The 18,428-nt window shown below is 42.5% G+C and overlaps 2 protein-coding genes across 8 annotated transcripts; both read left to right on the top strand.

The window, feature by feature from the left end:
* Positions 1-300: 300 nt before the first annotated feature.
* On the top strand, positions 301-4,903 carry LOC144700904 (uncharacterized). Of its 4 annotated transcripts, none has more exons than XM_078572487.1 (3): positions 301-929; positions 2,169-2,570; positions 3,491-4,903. In XM_078572487.1, exons 2-3 carry the CDS (start codon positions 2,271-2,273, stop codon positions 4,538-4,540), a joined length of 1,350 nt encoding a protein of 449 aa, XP_078428613.1. In that variant the 5' UTR covers positions 301-929; positions 2,169-2,270; the 3' UTR covers positions 4,541-4,903. The 4 variants fall into 4 exon arrangements, with proteins under 4 accessions (XP_078428613.1, XP_078428610.1, XP_078428611.1 ...); XM_078572484.1 differs by lacking the exon at positions 301-929 and adding an exon at positions 950-1,205; XM_078572485.1 differs by lacking the exon at positions 301-929 and adding an exon at positions 1,224-2,067.
* A 1,504-nt stretch (positions 4,904-6,407) lies between these two features.
* ORC5 (origin recognition complex protein 5) lies at positions 6,408-12,875 on the top strand. 4 transcript variants are annotated; one of them, XM_078572481.1, is made up of 6 exons: positions 6,408-6,653; positions 7,944-8,693; positions 8,763-9,182; positions 10,178-10,490; positions 11,387-11,478; positions 12,627-12,875. In XM_078572481.1, exons 2-5 carry the CDS (start codon positions 7,948-7,950, stop codon positions 11,438-11,440), a joined length of 1,533 nt encoding a protein of 510 aa, XP_078428607.1. In that variant the 5' UTR covers positions 6,408-6,653; positions 7,944-7,947; the 3' UTR covers positions 11,441-11,478; positions 12,627-12,875. The 4 variants fall into 4 exon arrangements, with proteins under 4 accessions (XP_078428607.1, XP_078428609.1, XP_078428608.1 ...); XM_078572483.1 differs by having other exon boundaries at positions 11,390-11,478; positions 12,627-12,873; XM_078572482.1 differs by lacking the exon at positions 12,627-12,875 and having other exon boundaries at positions 11,390-11,659.
* The last annotated feature ends 5,553 nt before the right edge of the window (positions 12,876-18,428 follow it).

The following is an 18,428-nucleotide window of genomic DNA, read 5'->3' as shown; positions in this document are numbered from 1 at the left end:
CTCTCTCTTCCCCATTTCTCAATCCTTGGTCAGCTACCTCTCTCTGCATCATTTCTCAGGTAAGGTTTCTCTTTTACCCATTTCACTCTCTTGGCCATTTCTCAGACCAGAAATTTCTTCTCTCTCTTGCCCGTTTCTCAAACCAAAAATCTCTTTCTCTCTCCTGCCCGTTTCTCAGACCAGAAATTTCTCTCTCTCTCACTCCCCCTTTCTCAGACCAGAGATATCTCTCTCCCCTCTCTATCTCTTCCCCATTTCTAAGACCAGAAATCACTCTCTTTCTCTCTCTTCCTCTCTCTCTTGCCCATTTCTAAGACCAGAAATCTCTCTCCCTCCCTCTCTCTCTTGCCCCTTTCTCAGACCAGAGATATCTCTCTCCCTCTCTTTATCTCTTCCCCATTTCTAAGACCAGAAATCTCTCTCCCTCCCTCTCTCTCTTGCCCCTTTCTCAGACCAGAGATATCTCTCTCCCTCTCTTTATCTCTTCCCCATTTCTAAGACCAGAAATCTCTCTCCCACCCTCTCTCTTGCCCCTTTCTCAGACCAGAGATATCTCTCTCCCTCTCTTTATCTCTTCCCCATTTCTAAGACCAGAAATCTCTTTCTTTCTCTCTCTTCTTCTCTCTCTTCTTCTCTCTCTTCTTCTCTCTCTTGTCCGTTTCTAAGACCAGAAATCTCTCTTTCTCTATCTTCCTCTCTCTCTTGCCCATTTCTCAGACCAGAAATCTCTCTTTCCCTCTTTCTCTCTCTCTTGCCCGTTTCTCAGACCAGAAGTCTCTCTATCTCTCTTCCCCATTTCTCAGACCCGAAATCTCTCTCCCTCTGTCTCTCTCTTGCCCATTTCTCAGACCAGAAATCCCTTTCTTTTTCCTCTCAAAATCATTTCTCAGACTCGGCAATTATTCTCTCGCACCCATTTCTCCGAGCAGGTAACTCCTTTTTTGACCGGAAATCTCCTCTCTCTCATACCCATCTCTCTCTCATCTCCCTTTCACAGAACACGACGCCCCTCACTCTCTCTCTTCTCATTTCAGTCGGGAAACCACATCTCCCTCTCTATCTCTCTCTTCCCCCCCCTCTCTCTCTCTCTCTCTCTCTCTCTCTCTTTCTTCCCCATTTCTCAGCCGGGAAGCGCTTCTCTCTTTTTCTTCACTATCTCTCATCCAAGGAAGCACTTCTCTGTCTACACCATTTTGCCGCTCAGGGTACGCTTCTCTCTCTCTCTCTTTCTTCCCCGTTTCTCAGACCAGTTGAGCGCTTCTCTCTATCTTCTCCCCATTTCTCTGTCCATTTGAGCGCTTCTCTCTCTCTCTCTCTCTTTCTCTTCCATATCTTTCAGCCCAGTTGAGCGCTTCGCTCTCTCTCGCTCTTCCCCATTTCTCAGTCCAGTTGAGCGCTTCTCTCTCTCTCTCTTCCCCGTTTCTCTGTCCAGTTGAGGTTGAGCGCTTCTCTTTCTCTCTTCACTCTCTCTCTTCCCCGTTTCTCTGTCCAGTTGAGGTTGAGCGCTTCTCTCTCTCTTCACTCTCTCTCTTCCCCGTTTCTCAGTCCAGTTGAGCGCTTCTCCCTCTCTCTCTTCCCGATTTCTCAGTCCAGGAAAACCCTTCTATTCACTCTCTCTCTTCCCGATTTCTCAGTCCAGGAAAACCCTTCTCTTCACTCTCTCCCTCTCTTCCCCATTTCTCAGTCCAGGAAAACCCTTCTCTTCACTCTCTCTCTTCCCCACTTCTCAGTCCGGCAAGCCCTTCCCCCTCTCTTTCTCTCTCCTCCCCACTTCTCAGACCAGGTTCCCCTCTCCCTCGCTCTTTCTCTCTCCTCCCCCCTTCTCAGACCAGGTTCCTCTCTCCCTCGCTCTTTCTCTCTCCTCCCCCTTCTCAGACCAGGTTCTTCTTTCCCTCGATCTTTCTCTCTCCTCCCCCCTTCTCAGACCAGGTTCCACTCTCTACCCACTTCTCAGACCAGGTTCCTCTCTCTCTCTCTCTCTTTCTCTCTTTTTCTCTCTCCTCCCCCTTCTCAGACCAGGTTCTTCTTTCCCTCGATCTTTCTCTCTCTACCCACTTCTCAGACCAGGTTCCTCTCTCTCTCTCTCTTTCTCTCTTTTTCTCTCTCTTCCCACTTCTCAGACCAGGTTTATCTCACTATCTCTCTGTCTCGTTCTCTCTTCTGTGCAGGTTGGAGGGAGTTGCGGCCTCGCTATTCTCTGTTCTCTTTCTCTCTCTAAATCTCTACAGAGCGCTCTGATGCGGACAAACCCACTGTAGACCGTCCCTCCCATGGCGAGACCCAACGCCACTCCCAGACCGTCTTCTTCTAGGGTTTTTCCGCCGACCCGCCGCTCCCTCCTCCGCCACCTCAACAGAAAGCTCTTCAATGGCGGTCGTCGCCCCCTCCCTGACGATGACCCACCTTCCTTCTCCGCCATGGCTTCCCAAAGAAGCAATCTTCTTCATCCCGTCTCCGCCAGAAAGCTCGCCGCCATGATCTGGCACTTGCAGATCTCCAATCCCCCTCTCAGATCTTCCTCTCCTGTTCATGGAAGTTGCAGTGATTTCAACCATGGCGACTCCTCCAAGGTAGTAATTCATCCTCTTACGGTTCTTAATTCTTGATTTTGTTTGGATGTTTTGTTCCGGATCGTCCTGGACGTGGACGATGGACGGGACGGGATGAATTTCGTCCCAAGTAGGTTCAGGGACGAAGGAAGGGACGGTTTTTCGTCCCGTCCAGTCCTCCTGGGATGAATTTTAGTCCCGAAATTCATCCCGGACGAAAAAAAATTGAGGAACGTATCGAGAGAGAATTTGATCTGGTTAGACAATGTGTGGTTGGTAAACAAGGATTGGTTTTTTTGCAAGGTACGGAATGTATCGTCAAATATTCAATATGATTCCACAGGATCTATTTTTGTTCAAGTAACAGATTCTAGCCAAATGAAAGGATCTTCTTATCAATCCAGAGATTGTTTTGATCTAACCGGGGTTCGTGGTGGTGGAGTAACCGGATTGGAAAAAAGAGGGATTCTAGTTGTAAGACATCTAATGAAACCGTAGCTGGAATTGAGATCTCATTCAATATTTTTAATATATTGATATAGATTTTTCCAAGTTTTTTTACGGGAAATATGGAGGAGAGAGAATGCAAATGGACTTATGTACAATTAATTGAGTGGCGTCAGTTTGCATGCTCGAAAAAATACAGGGACCTTGATGCAACTTGTCATAGTGAGGCCACGTGGCGAGATCTCAACTGTCGGATGTGAATCCCGCGGTTTTTCGTCCACTTCCGTCGGTCCATCGTCCGAGACCTCCGGACGGACGGTTTTTTCGTCCCACAGCACGAAAACCGTCCCGTCCGGTGGTCCCCGGGACGAATTTTTGTCCCGAAATTCGTCCATAACCTCGGACAGGACGATTTTTGTGTCCCGGGATGAAAAAATCGTCCCATCCGGGTCCCTGAACTATATTTGGATGTTGATTGCCAAGAACGATCTCAGATCTCTGTGGAGAAGGCTACCAAATGGAATGAGCCTGCCGAACCGAGACCTCGTCTCCGGCGGTTGCAGGCCGAGCTCGACGAGGCGAGGTCTCGGATCTCTGAGCTCGAAGCCGAGCGGCGGGCATTGAAGAGCAGTCTGGACCGGGCTCTCGACAAGGTCACGGTGGTTGATGAGCTGAGGGAGGCTCTGGCGAGGGAGAAGAAGATGAGGCGGCGGCTGGAGACGGCCAATGCGAAGCTGGTTGATGAGATCGCCGACGCTGAGCTCACGGCAAGGCGGCGGTTGCAGGAATTGGAGGGGGAGAGGAGGGCCAGGGAGCTGGCAGAGGAGGTCTGTGAGGAACTGGTCAGGGAGATGGGGGATGACAAGGCCGAACTCGAGGCGCTGCGCGGCGAGCTCGCCGCTGCCCGGGACGAGGCCGAGGACGAGAGGAAGATGCTGCAGCTGGCTGAGGTCTGGAGGGAGGAGAGGGTGCAGATGAAGCTGGTGGATGCCAGGCTGGCGCTCGAGGAGAAGTGGGCGGCGCTCGTCGAGCTCGAGGCTCGGATCAGGAAGCCCGGCGGCGGGGACGAGGCGGCGAAGGCAGCGGCAGTGCAGGAGATTGGGGAATTCAGCTATCAGCCGCTGGATGATGTGTTTGCCTTTGTGAAGGAGCTACGGCAGGCCGAGGACGAGGAGGCTGGGGAAGACAGTGGGTGGGAGACGATGACTGAGTCTCCGCCGCCGCTGGCAAATGGGGTATGCCGGAGTAACGGGTCGACGGAGAGGGACGGGGGCGGCGGGGGGAAGTCGGGCAGCGGTGTGACGGAGGAGATGGGAGAGTGGGGGGCGGCGGCCGGCCGGAGGAAGAAGGCAGTGGGGAGGGGGAGAGTGTGGCAGGCTGATTCGCCGCTGTCGGCGGCGGCGGATGTGTGCAATTGGGGCTCGCCGGTGACGGGGAAGAAGGCCGACGGAGAGCAGGTTCAGTGCCTCAAGGCCAAGCTGCTGGAAGCGAGGCTGGATAGCCGGAAGGTCCAGCTTCGACAGGCCCTCCGGCAGAAGATTTAAGGACCTATCAAGCTTGAAATCTGATCAGTATGACATGATGGGTTTGGGTTTTGGAACAAACCCAACAAAACCTGACCAAATGTGGATGATCAATAAGTTGAATGCAAAGGAATATTGGAATCTGATCCAAGGTAGGTGAAGGGTTTTGATCTGAAACGGACATGGTGGATTTGGATCAAAGCCCAGAATTCAAGTATGAGCAAAGGTGATTTTGATGGGTTTTGATCTTTTTAGCCCAGGAAATCTGATCTGCCAGGGATTTTGATGGGTTTTGTCTCATGCTCTGGCATCTTCAGAAATTTTGCATTTTCCTTCTGAGTCCTTGATGTATTTCTTTGTACCTGAATTGAAGTCAGTTCGACTTATTGTGAAACAGGGATGTGAGTTAGTGGAGGTGAAAACCTAGGAGAGTGATATAATTGGATTCTACTCTCACATCTTCTCTGTCCCCATTAAAGGGTGTATAAGTATATTAAACATCCAATAAGGATTTGTAGAGTTTTATCAGCATTTTTTACTCTGTGTTGATTGTTAAGCCATTAGATAATTAAATAAAATGTAAAACTTAATATACATACAGCCTGGCAATTAAAGAGAGAGTTAACACGACCAAGATGGGAAATCTTAAATCACAGCAAACTTGGCTTGGAATTTGGGTCAAATGGATCTGTCTTCCCAGCTAGAGCTTTGAGGAGAAAATATGTAAAAGGAAATACGGGAATATTAAGGAATTAGTCAAAAACTTCAAGACTCTGTGCACTTAAATAAGTAGATCACAACTTATTTGCTCTTCTCTGTGCCTTCTTAATATTTTTATAATTTTTTATCAAGTTGCTCTGGCTGTTTTGTGTATTGAAAGTTGATCTGCCATTCAGGATCTCCATAATATTTTTATAAAAAATATTATAAACTTTGAGTATTTGTGCAATCCAGTATAACAACTGCTTTGCTCCAATCTGTGCTTTGTTAACGTTTATCTAAAACTATTTTTTTTCAAGCTGCACTGTGCTGAAGTGTATGTCTTGTTAGTTGATCTGCCATCCAGTATATTAAGGGTTATTTTAACTACTACACAAAAGCTCACAATCTGCTGAATTTAGGCCCTTTATCATACTTTACTGAGCATTTAAGAGTTATTATATGCCATTTCATGACAGAGGACTTTCTGATTTATGTCAAACGAACAAATATTATTCATGAAAATATGGCGTAGGAATATCAATTGAGATAGCTCTAAATTAAGCAACAGAGTCAGAATGTAGTTGATAACACTGTTGTATTCAATGGGTCAGAGAAAATTAAAGCATGTGAGTAATTTGCACCAATAAAAATGATATCTTTCGTTATGTACTTTATTGTTGGAAGAAGAAATGTGCAATGATCATACCATATTTTAATGCAAACGATATGTTTAGAACTAAAGAACACCATAACTGAATTTAAAATGTATAATATAAAGGTATTGTTTTATATTGAAACTGTACAACATTGCTTCATCACATAATGATTATCCAACCCAAAAATCCTTAACCATAACAGGAAGAAAAAAAGAAAAAAAAAAACAGGGAGAAATGTGATGGGATTGCAGGACTCAATATTTAAAAAATGCACTGTTTGAACATAATTACATTTTACCGTAGGCATATATTTGGTTTATGTTGATTGCAAAACTTCTAACAAGACCATAAAATTAAAATTACAAACTCTCCCAATAATTTCCAAGTCACATCTCAAATCCATGATCCTACTTATAAATTTACAAATATCGAGTCAAATATTAAAATATTGAGTTAAGTTCATTCCTGCTTTTTAGTTTCAAATAACGTTACATTTAGCAAGTATATAAACATCAGTAGATCACTACCCTGTTCTTGATTGGAGTAGAAAATTTGCAATACGACACGGATTTGATTGATTTGATGAGTCTGGCGGATATTTGCATATTGTTTTGATCGCTTATCGATTCGAAAATCTTACCCCCAACATCAGCGGTAAAACCCATCAGTCGGTTTTCTCGATCGTGAACAGCATTTCAAGCAGCCTTTCTGCTCTCTGCCGAGCAACTTGTTCTGTTCAGTCAAAGCGGAAGAGACTGGAAGCTGTCGCCAAACTCGTATTATTCTTCTCCCATGGATATTTACTCTTTTTTTCATCTTGTTCATGCGACATATTTACCGACTGACGCATTATTTTGCGCCATTTCCCCGTTTTGACGAGCCAATGTACGCATATTTGTGATTCTTTATCAAAGTTGTGATAGCGGGTGCTTGCTAGAACATTAAATATTTCAGTGTGTTTCAATATGGGCTTTGTAGAGTGATTTGTCTGATGCTCAAGAAGTTCGACTGAGTCTTTGGACAGACGAGTTGAGATTGGCAGGAAAAGGATCAATAATTGTTTATAACTATCTGTAGAACACATTTGAATATAAGCACGCAAGAGATTGAATGAACATTCTTTAATTATTGAGTTTTTTTCCCCTGATATGCTGTGTATTTTTCTTAAAAACTCGTAAGATTAGTGGGGTTTTTGAGTTTTATGAGAACCAAGGTTCTGAAATATTGATTCTACGCTGTCAATTGTATTGTATTATTTGGCTAATAATCTTTTCATTGAGCATAAGCTGGTAATGTAAGATAGTTCTTCGTAGTGACCTGGGGAACTAGCTGAAAGTTAAATTCGATTTCGAAGAGTTTCTTTCTCCTTCAAAGTCGTCATGTTCTGATATGAATTATTTTCCTTGATACGTGGGACGTTCCTGATTTAATGTCGAAATTAATTTGTTTTTTGGATTATTGGCTTTGACTTGATTTTTTAACCTGATTTGGTTACTAGTACGACTAGTATGGACATCATTTGAATGAAAATCCCTCTGAGATCATATGTGCATAGTTATATATTTGTCAAAATTTTCATCCATTTCCAGCTTTCTACTTGCATTCATCGTCAACTACGTCTTATAATTGTTCCTACTTTTAAATAAAAAGTTTAAAAATAATATTTATCTATATCATCATATAGTTCTGATGTCTGTTTAATTATCAAAATTCGCATTCATCTACCGGTTGCTCCTTGCATTCATCAATAAATGTGAAAATAGTACCTATATCTTCGAAAGGGAATGAGAGTTAGAGAGAGAGAGAGTGAGAGTGAGAGAGAGAGTCAGAGATAGATCAGTAGAGGAATTAGAGGACGCATTCTAAATTACTTTTTCTCTCAGTCCATTTTTGCTTTATTTTGGATTTTCTTGACATCCTACAATTTCGCTCCAGTAATTGGTCCCTTTGAGAGCACTTTCAGAGATCCTCAGCCCAATTTTTGGTGAATTCTTTCCCTACCAGTTGGTGAAGTTTAACTGCACATTCTAACAGACTTTATTCTTCTGATTTGCTTCCTGAAATAGTTAAATGGTAAAAGCCAGAGGCCCTGCGATACCCAGAAGAACCACAAGATCAAGCTGCTTTACCGAGTCAACACAAAAACAAAATGAAGCCCAAGAAACAAATAAAAGCTACTTATCCAGAGACGAGTCAAACAGTTTAGATAATCTACTTTCTTGCATCCCCGGCAGAAAGTCTCAAGTTCTTGAGCTCTTACAGTTGATTGGACCGTCAAACTCTCCGATGCTTCCACTCTTTGTTTATGGTGGCCCTTCGACTGGTAAAACCAGCGTTGTCATCCAAGTTTTGAGGCACTTAAAGCGCCCTTATGTCTACTCAAGCTTCTGTTCTTGCTTCTGCCCTAAAATTTTATTTGACCACATCTTTAATCAACTGTCTCTCCTAGCGAATAATGTGAAGAAGGATCTGACGGGCGCTCGGAGCTGCGAAAAAGCTTCGGATTTTGTTTCTTCCCTTAAAGAAGTATTGACCCAGTTCGAGTTAATGTATTTGGTGTTTGACAGCGTGGATATGGTTCGACGTTGGGATCAGAGCAATGACTTGACTTTGGTATTATTCAAACTTCATGATCTTCTGCAAGTGATGAATTTGGGAATAATATACATCAGCAGTTCCAGTCCTGACAGTTATTACTCCAAGATTGGCTCCACCGAGCCTCTTCCTGTTTTCTTCCCTGATTACACAGAAGAAGAGATTTATGAGATTTTGACGAGAAACCAGGCGAATCCGAAACTATATTCATCCTTTTTAAGGTGGGACTAATAACCTTTTTTTTCTGATTTGTATTATTTTCTAATTTTTTCTATTTTCTTATCTTCCAGGGTGGCGCTTAAGCCATTCTACAGGGTGACAAGGCGGCTTGATGAGTTATCGATTGCTTTGCAGCCATTATTTAAAAAATATTGCGAGCAGCTTGCTGATCCAACGTTGCCTCCTGATGAAACAATGAATAGAAAGCTGTATGATAATATACAGCCACACATTGGTCCATCAATGAATGAGATAGTGAAAATATCTACTTATCAACCATTAGAAGAGAAGAATAGGAATGTATTCTTTGCAAAAAGGGGTGGAAAGAGAAATCAAAATCCTGGAGCCTACGATGGGTTAGATTTTCATATGTCTCTATCCTCGAAGTATCTCCTTTTATCAGCTTTCCTTGCATCAAAGAACCCACCCACCCTTGATTCTGCCATGTTTGATTCCACTGGAGGCTCGGCAAACCAAAAACGCAAGAGAAAGTATGTCGATACCTATTTTTTATTTTCTCAGTTATCTTCTTATTTCTAATTTTTTCTGGTCACATTGATGAGCTGTTATTGACCCTCTTAAGAATGTCTTGGAGTTTATTTTTGATTTATTTTTTTCCTCGCACTTATCACCATTTATTGAGCCTCACACAGAACCTCATGGAGTAATTTATTTTATTTTTTTCATCTTATTTATCACCATTCATTGTACACATGAAAATGTCATTACAAATTTTTGTTTTTTCATTTTTCTGATCTTATTTGTGAACCTTTATTGACCTCTAAGAATGTCATGAAAAGTCTTATGTATCTTTATTTTTCCTGATCCCATTTATCGCCTGAAATTGACGCCCTATACAATTATAAGCAGTAACACGTAAGAATGTGATACAACCCTATACCCTCATTTTGTCATTGTACCACATTAGGGAGATTATGGTCTTTTCCCCCTGTAGGCCTAAGGTGGGGTTGAGGAAAAGACAAAAAAAAAGACATTTACTCATATGGTCGCCCCATATTTATGGGGTTACAAGTGGGTCAGATTAATGTAAGGGCTAAAAGGTTCTAGAAAAAACGAAAAAGTAATGGTTATACATAACTGCTTATAACAGGAGGTCTAGAAGGTTCGAGATATGAATAATTGGGTAGAATATATCGCCCCAAAACAATGAAATCTAATTAGTTTTCCATTTTTATTGCTTGTGATCCCATTCTCCTCCTTTTATGGACCACTTAGGTTGTCAGGAGTTCTTTCTTTCTACTTTTATTTTTCTAATCCGATCTATTTCCATTTTATGAGCCCCGAAGCTTTTCATGCATTATTTTATTTATTTATTTTCTTCTGATCCCATTTGTCTCCTTCTATTGGTGCCATAATATCATAAAGTTTTTCCTTTATATTTTTTCTGATCCCATTTATCACCTTATATCGCCTTACGTCCCATGAATTTTTTTTCTTCATTATGATTATTATTTTTTCCACCCAGGAGTAGCGAAGCAACTAGACAAGAAAAAGAGCACAATTTGGAGAATATGGTCATGATGGGGCCGGGTAGCTTCTCATTGGAAAGGCTGTTGGCCATATTTCAATGTATTACATTCACGGCAGATTTAGGCTATGCTGAGGAACTGTCGCTCGACCAGAGAGAGGATGAAGATGGTGCGATTTGGTCTACTTCTGATGTGTTGCTTCAGTTGGCTAGTCTGTGCAACACTGGTTTTATCTGTAGAAGCTCTGGCTGTTCCCTGGAAGGCTTTACTAGATACCGGTGCACTGTTAATGAGACACTGGCTCTTAAGGTGCCCTTCTAATGCCAACCTTGTCCATATCGGGATCTGTCTATCTCTCTCTCTGGTTCTCAGTCTGGCTCTCTCTGACTCTCTCTTCCTTTCTCTCTTTTTCTTTCCATCCCTCTCTTTCTCTCTCCCTCCCACTCGTTGCCTCTCTCTACCTCCCTCCCTCCTCGTTGCCTCTCTCATTCTCTCTCTCGTTGCCTCTCTCTTCTTCTCTCCCTCTCTTTGCTTCTCTCTTTCTCTCTCTCTTGTTGCCTCGCGCTTTCTCTCCCCGTCTCTTTGTTTATTTCTTTCTCTGTGGCTCGTTGCCTCTCTCTTTCTCTCTTTTTCCCTCCCTCCTCTTTCTCTGTCTCCCTCCCTCTCTTTGCCTCTCTCTTTCCCTCCCTCTCTGTCTCTCTGTCTCCCTCCCTCTCTTTGCCTTTCTTTTTTTCTCCCCCCCCCCCCCCCCTTTCCCCTCTCTTTTTCTCTCCCCCCCCCCCCCCTTTGCCTCTCCCCTTCTCTCTTTTCCTTCTTTGCCTTTCTTTCTCTCTATTTGTCTCCCTTCCTCCGCTGTGCCCCTCTTTGCATATTCCCTCCCCACTATCTGTCTCCCTGCCTCTCTGTATCTTTCCCCTTCTCACTCTCTCTTCCCCCCTCCATCTCTCCGCTTTCTCTTCCTCCCTCTCTTTCCCACTCTTGCCATCTCCAACTCCCCTTTTTCTCTCTTTGTTCTTCTCCCTCCCTCTCTCTCGGTATCTCTCACTCTGTCTTCCCCTTTTCTCTTTCTCTCTCTCTTCATCTCTCCCTCTGTCTTCCCCTTCTCTCTTTCTCCCTCTATCTCTCTCTGTCCCCCTCTCTCTATCCTCTTTTTGTCTGTCTCTCTCCTACTGTCCTTTCTGATGTAATGATGAAAATTTCCAAAGCAGGTGGCGAGGAGTATATCTTTCCCACTGTCCAAATATCTCTACAGAGGATGAGTTGTCAAGATCTTCAACAGAATACATAACATAATCTGGTATGCTTATATATCATCCTGCCTGCCGCATTTTCTGGCCTTGGATGAGCTATATTTAAGCTTTACTGTAGTTTCGCTATCAAGTATGGATAAACTTAATCTAGTTCATCTGCAGTTCCCCTAATGATTGAGAAAGTCTATGGTCATAGTTCTAATTTTAGAATAGAAGTCGATTGGCACATCTAATGATTTAAAAAAATGTACCATTATGGCATCCAAAAATGATATGGAGAGAGAGAGAGATAGTTAGATAGATAGATATATAGAGAGAGAGATACTTAGATTGATAGATATATATATATAGAGAGAGAGGGAGAGAGATAGAGAGAGAGAGGGGGAGAGAGAGATAGAGAGAGAGAGGGGGAGAGAGAGAGAGAGAGAGAGAGAGGGAGAGAGAGATAGAGAGAGAGAGGGGGAGAGAGAGATAGAGAGAGAGAGAGATAGAGAGAGAGAGGGGGAGAGAGAGATAGAGAGATAGAGAGAGAGAGGGGGAGAGAGAGAGAGAGAGAGAGAGGGGGAGAGAGAGAGAGGGAGAGAGAGAGAGAGAGAGAGAGGGAGAGAGAGAGAGATAGAGAGAGAGAGGGAGAGATAGAGAGAGGGGGAGAGAGAGATAGAGAGAGAGGGCAAGAGAGAGAGAGATAGAGAGAGAGAGGGCGAGAGAGAGAGAGGGAGAGATAGAGAGAGAGATAGAGAGAGATATATAGAGAGGGGGAGAGAGAGAGAGAGAGGGCGAGAGAAAGAGATAGATAGAGAGAGAGAGAGGGCGAGAGAGAGAGAGAGAGGGAGGGAGAGAGAGGGAGGGAGAGAGAGGGAGAGAGGAAGAGAGAGGAAGAGAGGGAGAGAGGAAGAGAGGGAGAGAGGGAGAGAGGGAGAGAGGGAGGGAGGGAGGAAGGAGATATATATATATATATATATCAGAGAGAGAGAGAGAGAAACAGTTACTCTCTCTCTATATCTATTCATCTATCCATCCACAACCTCTAATCTATAAACAGTCCTCTATATGCATGAAAAAAATCATCTTGGAATTGCTCCTATACTGGTAGTTTGACTGAAAGAAAGTGACATCAACAGAGGAATGAAATTGGCTTCAATATTTTCTATTAACATGACCGTTTAGAGACCTACTTATGTACTCGCTCTTGCAGCAACCCATTTTGCATCATGAGCTACACACTTATTGCGCTCATACTACTCGCACCCATTGTATCCTACATGATTTATGGTGACTCTTACTGCACTGTATGCACATTGGCGTCACTATATGTGTAGACTATCTCGCTACCCTCTTCACTCTTGGTGATCACCTCCGGTTACATTTTGGTACATTTGTGGAACATCTCTATCATTCTTGCATGATTTTTATGACACCAACTATGCTTCTTTGGAAGTGGGCTTTCCTCAAATTTATAAATGCCTAGACTTTACCGCTTATGCACCCCCACCACAAGGAAGATCCCACTTTTTGTACAGTTGTCGATTCAAGACCTAGTAGTGATCTCTTTATATACATTTGAGTTTTTTGTACACTTTTTGTACATTTGATTTTTTCCTCAAATTCAAGACCTAGTAGTTGTCCATTGAAGACTTAGATTTTTTCTGTGATAAACTCAAATGGAGGGTTAAGTTATACCTTAGGTATTTTTGAGTTTAATCAATAAATTTATAGAGATGATACACACACAAATAAATTGAGATAATGACAAGTACAGGTTGTCTCCACATGGAAAAATGATAAGGGATTTAATGTTATTTAAGTGTTGATTCAAGAGAGATGAGAGGATATAGAGTTCAAATGGGAGATAGTGAGGTAATGGAAACAGCAAGGTGTAAAGATGTTAATCATGATTCAAGAAGAACAAGATGAAGATTAATGCTATTAATAGATAGTAGGACATGAGTAAAGTGAGTGAAAATGATGGAAAGAAATTTTCACTCACTTTATGATATGATATGAGAAAAGTTGGAGGAATAAATGAAGAGTGATGATGGAAAGAAAAAGTGAGGAAAGATGTTGAAGTTAAGATATGCTTAAATTAGGGCTTGTGATTGGGTGGAGTTGAGATGATGGTGCGAGACGGAGAAATGTGAAGAAGGAAGTGGATCTATTTAACAAATGCGTCATAGACAACACACAGTAAGTTTAGAGAACTTTACCTAGGTCCTTATATTCCACCAGGATGATGGCATTTTACACAAGTCTACGAGGCTCTCCTCTTTTCTGTTGCCCTTCCTCAAATACTCAAGACACCAAGAAGCTCTTGATGGATATTCAAAACCTCACTCTCTTTCAATCAATGTTCTAAGATAAGAAGTGAGTTCAAATATATTTTTAGAAAGATAGGGGAACTCATAATATTGACTGAAAATTAGATGCATAGAGGAGAGAAAGTCAATGCTGCCCTTAAAACTTCAGCTTGAGACACATTTTGGAGTGGTACACATTAAGCCTTGAAATTTGATTAATCTTTGTTGTTTATTTTAAATTGGAATGATAGAGGGACATAGATCTCTGTATCTTTTTTAGAAATGATGACCAACTAGCGGATGCCTAGACCAAGCCATTATCTTAGGAAATATTTCAATATTTGAGGAGCAAGGTTAACATCTATGAGACTCCACCGTTGGGATTGACGAGGGTGGGGGTGATAATGTGGTCCAAAACTCGATGAAAAGTCAGCCTCCAGATCAGCACCAAAGGTACATAAAGGATTCATAATAAAGATTAGCTAGTAAAATTTTGACATGAACCCTATACTTGTTATGAGAAACTAGAAGCTTGGATTAAATATAGGTTCAAAGATAGATGGCCAGGATTAAACAAAGGTATGAAATTATCTAGCAGCTATGATTAAATAGAGATAGGAAATCATATAATGGCAATATTTGTCTTAGTATAGCTGGTAAACTTTGTTATAATGACTATGATTAAGTGTCACGTGGTCAAATCCTGAGCTAGGAACAATGTTTGAATCTGACACGTATGGCCTTAGTGTTCGGAGTAGAACAGTAAGCAGCCATACTTTGTTTGCAATAGTTTAAGATTGCATAGAAGGCACTAGGAGAGAAGGTGGGGACGCAACCCTGTACAAGAAGAGGCTCATTGCATTCATATCGTGGAGAGGGTACATCGTAGTCATGGATATTACACGGGATCGGACGACGGTAAGATACCGAAATAATGAGATGAGGCGCCGCGCGCCTTGGCAGTGTTGGTCCTATGCTTTGAGGCCCGCCGCTCCGCGCGCTCGCCGGCCCCGCCGCTACACACGTGCCCCCGGGTTGGGCGCTGTGCACCCGTGGGCATGGCGCTCGGCCATTCGCCCATTCATCCCAACCTTGACACTCTGCGCGCCACCAGCACTCGCACTCACACCTATCGCGCACAGTCTGCCTGGGCGCCGGCTTGCTGGGTGCCTCATGCTGGGCGTTGCGTGCCAAGCACTACCCACGGGGGCACCCGCACCGTCTCGGCACTCACTATGCGGCGATGCCTTAGTCTCCTAGTGGAATGTCTCCTACCCCATGCCCTGCACACGCACCACATGTGGTGCGGGCTCACGCACGTGACCCCCCCACACAACCCCTCGATGCTGTGGCCCAGCCTGCGCGTCCTGCACGCGCATGGTGCTTAGCACCCACGCGTGTGTGCTCTCGGCGTCTGCGTGCCCCGCATGCCTTAGTCCCCTAACGCACTGTGCATAAGCACCCATGGGCACGTGCACCATGAGGGTGTTTGCCTAAAAGATCAGGGTCAGGCTTCACCATCCGTAGTCTGTGTTGTTGCATCACACTAAAGGGCTTTGTTTCCAATCATGAGTCCAGCACACAGTCATGTCCCCACAGTTAGCATGTAGGCCTCTATGCAGGAATGCCGCATACTTTGGGGTCTTACATTAAGTTATAGAAACTAACGATCATCAACTTATGGTTAAGTTATAATGGCTATGATTAAGTTTAACAGGTATTAGCTATTGGAATAAATACAAACCAATGTTATGATGTTCTTTATGAAGTAAAAATGATCATCAGCTAATGGTCTCGACTGCTCCTCTTTTCTCTCCCTCTCTCCTTCTCCGCTTCCTCCTTGTTCTTGCCAAAGATTCTGCTTTCTTTCATGGTATCAGAACTAAGAGCGAGCACCAACATGATGGAGGGAAATTATTTTGCCACAAGCATATTTTCTTCACCAAGTGAGCTATGTGAAACAATCATGGGACAAGTCCCAGTCGTAATCCCAACCAAGCTATGGTGCTACCAAAGCTCAACAAGGAAAATTTCTAGATTTGGAAAAGTGAAATGCTGGCGCTTCTTAAAGGGTTATGATCTTATGTGATTTATTGAAGACTTTCCTCCAGCCATTTCAATTGCAGTTAACCAAGGAAACATAAACGAGAATCCAACATTCATGAAATGGTAGAGAACAGGCCAACAGGTCCTTGGATTTCTTAATTAGACAACCTCTGAGTCTATTGGTCCATACATCAGCAAAGCTAGATCCTAAAAGGAAACCAGGGAAAAATTAGAAGATGTATTTTATGGATGGGACCATGCACTAACAATGGAGCTAAAATGCCAATTTCACAGCATGAAGAAAGGTACAATGAGTACTGATGAATACATAAAGCATTTCATATCAATCGTGGAAGCTTTGGAAGCAGATGGTCAACCTCCATACAAGTACATTCTTAAGAGGTCTGGGCTTAGCATGTGCTCACTTTGTGGTTAGCATAAATGCAAGCATTGCTCATCTGAAATTTGACGAAATCGTCACCAACCTTAAAGCACACAATGCATTTCTTTCCTTCTCACGAGAGGATCATGGTGTTGCATTTCCTCCGATTGCACGTAATGCCCAAGTGCAGAAACTACAATCATCTAATGCTTATCCAAGAAGGGAATACAGTCAGAATCGGTGGTAGTTTCAGCATCGCGTGCGAGGAAGGAAAAGATATTCCCACCCCGTTGCCAATTATGCTCACAATTCAGACATAGAGATAGAGAGTGTCCAGGTCTTCAAGGAAAATTTCATGCGTGAAAATCTACCAATTTCAATAGAGAAGCTCACACAGCATAAGCCTTCACTACAAACTTAGTAGAAAATCAAGCATGGTATCCTGATAGTGGAACCACTCATCACGTAACAGATCAGAATACTATCACAAAGATCCATGATTATCATGGGAATGATGCATTACAAGTTCGTAATGGTGCAGGTTTGAAAATTCTACAAGTTGGTAATGATATATCCTTTGGTTCTTCAAAAATTCTACTTCAAATCGTACATTAGATCTAAAAGATATATTACATGTCTCTGGCATTACTAAAATTTTATTATCAATTTAAAAATAAACTATGGATCAGAATGTTTATGGTTCCTATTGCCTTGTGAAGGACAAAGCCATAAAAACATTTGGGTTACCAGATACCCACTCAAACAAAAACTTTTAGTGAGATTCTTGAAATATTTCAAAATCCCATTAACTTACTTTTTCACCTCCAAAAAAGTGTTTAGAAATTATTCATTCTGATCTATGGAGGCCAGCTCCTATTTTTTCACATTCAGGGTGTTCGTGTAGTGTTCATTGATAATTTTAGCAAATATACATAGCTATATCCTCTAAAGAGAAAACAGTGATCTCCTCCAAGATTTGAGGGAATTCCAATGTCAAGTTGAAAATTGGTTTAGTACCAAACTACTTTATTTACAGTCCAAGTGAGGTGGAGAATACCAAGCGTTCCACTGATATTTAAAAAACTCAAGGAATTGTCCACAGAGTATCATGTCCTCATACCCCTGAGAAAATAGGACTGTAGAGAGAAGGGATAGACATTTAATAGATACAACTCTTTCATTTCTCAAAACAGCTCATATGCCCTCCAATTTCTGGGATGAAGATGTATCCGCTACAGCTTTTCTTATAAATCCCATGACCACACATATACCTAGGAATAAATCCCCTTACGAAATTCAAAACTCCACAAAATTAATCTTTACTGCAGACTTTTGGATGCTTTTTTAATCCTTAGTTACAACCATATTCTGTGAATAAGATTGACTCCAGATTAGAACAATGCATGTTTATGGGCTACAACTCTTTGCATGTGAAATAGAGATGTCTCTCCTTGCTCACTGGTAAGTTTTTTATTTCCAAACACATTATGTTTTATGAACATTATTTTCCATTTGCTTCTGCTCCACATAACAACATTCATAGTATACTCGGAGCACATCCAACTATCTTCCATGGTGACTATGATCACCATTCGAATAGTGGAACCACATCACACTCGATAGCATGAGAAAACTCACATGTTGTCACATTTACAGAACATGAGGCTGAAGCATCTAATACTCCAGATGCCTCAAATACTACTTTCCATATACTTCTATCAAAAAATAACTCACCAATTTATAGTGTGAAAATTAAATCTGATAATGTGTTAAATAGATGTCCCGAAATAATACCCACTTTAGACCACACCCTTGAACCTGGAGTTTTTGTAAAAACTAAGTCCCTTTATGATATTTAGCAATTGGAAGACCAAAATCCTTATAAAGAATGTCATAGTCAGAGTTTTCAATCTCTTAAGTTTTGTTCTATTAGACATCCTTTACTCAGATGTTTTACATCCAATGCTGCTAAAATAGTCAAACCCACATCTTTCTCGACTGCATCCTAGAACATACACTAGATGGAAGCCATGTGATGTGGAACGAAAGGACGGGATCAATCATGCATTCCAGTGTCAATTGGGTGAATGAAATGTAAGAGGGAATCGATGCTCGTGCGACATTAAAATTCAATGAGAAGTATAGACTCGGTGTCTAAAGACATCAGAAATCATGGTAAGAGGGTCCTGGGTATGCCCCTAGGCTCTCAATGATCTGGACATTGGGCTGAAGATTGATGACGTGAGCATGACTACTGCCACTTGTGCGCACACCA

This window comes from Wolffia australiana, chromosome 3 (assembly GCF_029677425.1).
Source record: "Wolffia australiana isolate 7733 chromosome 3, ASM2967742v1".
Taxonomy (NCBI): Eukaryota; Viridiplantae; Streptophyta; class Magnoliopsida; order Alismatales; family Araceae; genus Wolffia; species Wolffia australiana.
The sequence above is the reverse complement of the archived record's forward strand: the minus strand, read 5'-3'. Positions and strand labels throughout refer to the sequence as shown.

What these genes read in the sequence shown, in the direction of transcription:
- LOC144700904 (XM_078572487.1), top strand. Translation starts at nt 2,271, where the DNA reads ATGGCGAGACCCAACGCCACTCCCAGACCGTCTTCTTCTAGGGTTTTT. An exon ending in ACCATGGCGACTCCTCCAAG is followed by an intron (nt 2,571 to 3,490) that starts GTAGTAATTCAT and finishes GAACGATCTCAG; the next exon opens with ATCTCTGTGGAGAAGGCTAC.
- ORC5 (XM_078572481.1), top strand. Translation starts at nt 7,948, where the DNA reads ATGGTAAAAGCCAGAGGCCCTGCGATACCCAGAAGAACCACAAGATCA. An exon ending in AACCAAAAACGCAAGAGAAA is followed by an intron (nt 9,183 to 10,177) that starts GTATGTCGATAC and finishes TTTTCCACCCAG; the next exon opens with GAGTAGCGAAGCAACTAGAC. An exon ending in ATGAGACACTGGCTCTTAAG is followed by an intron (nt 10,491 to 11,386) that starts GTGCCCTTCTAA and finishes AAATTTCCAAAG; the next exon opens with CAGGTGGCGAGGAGTATATC.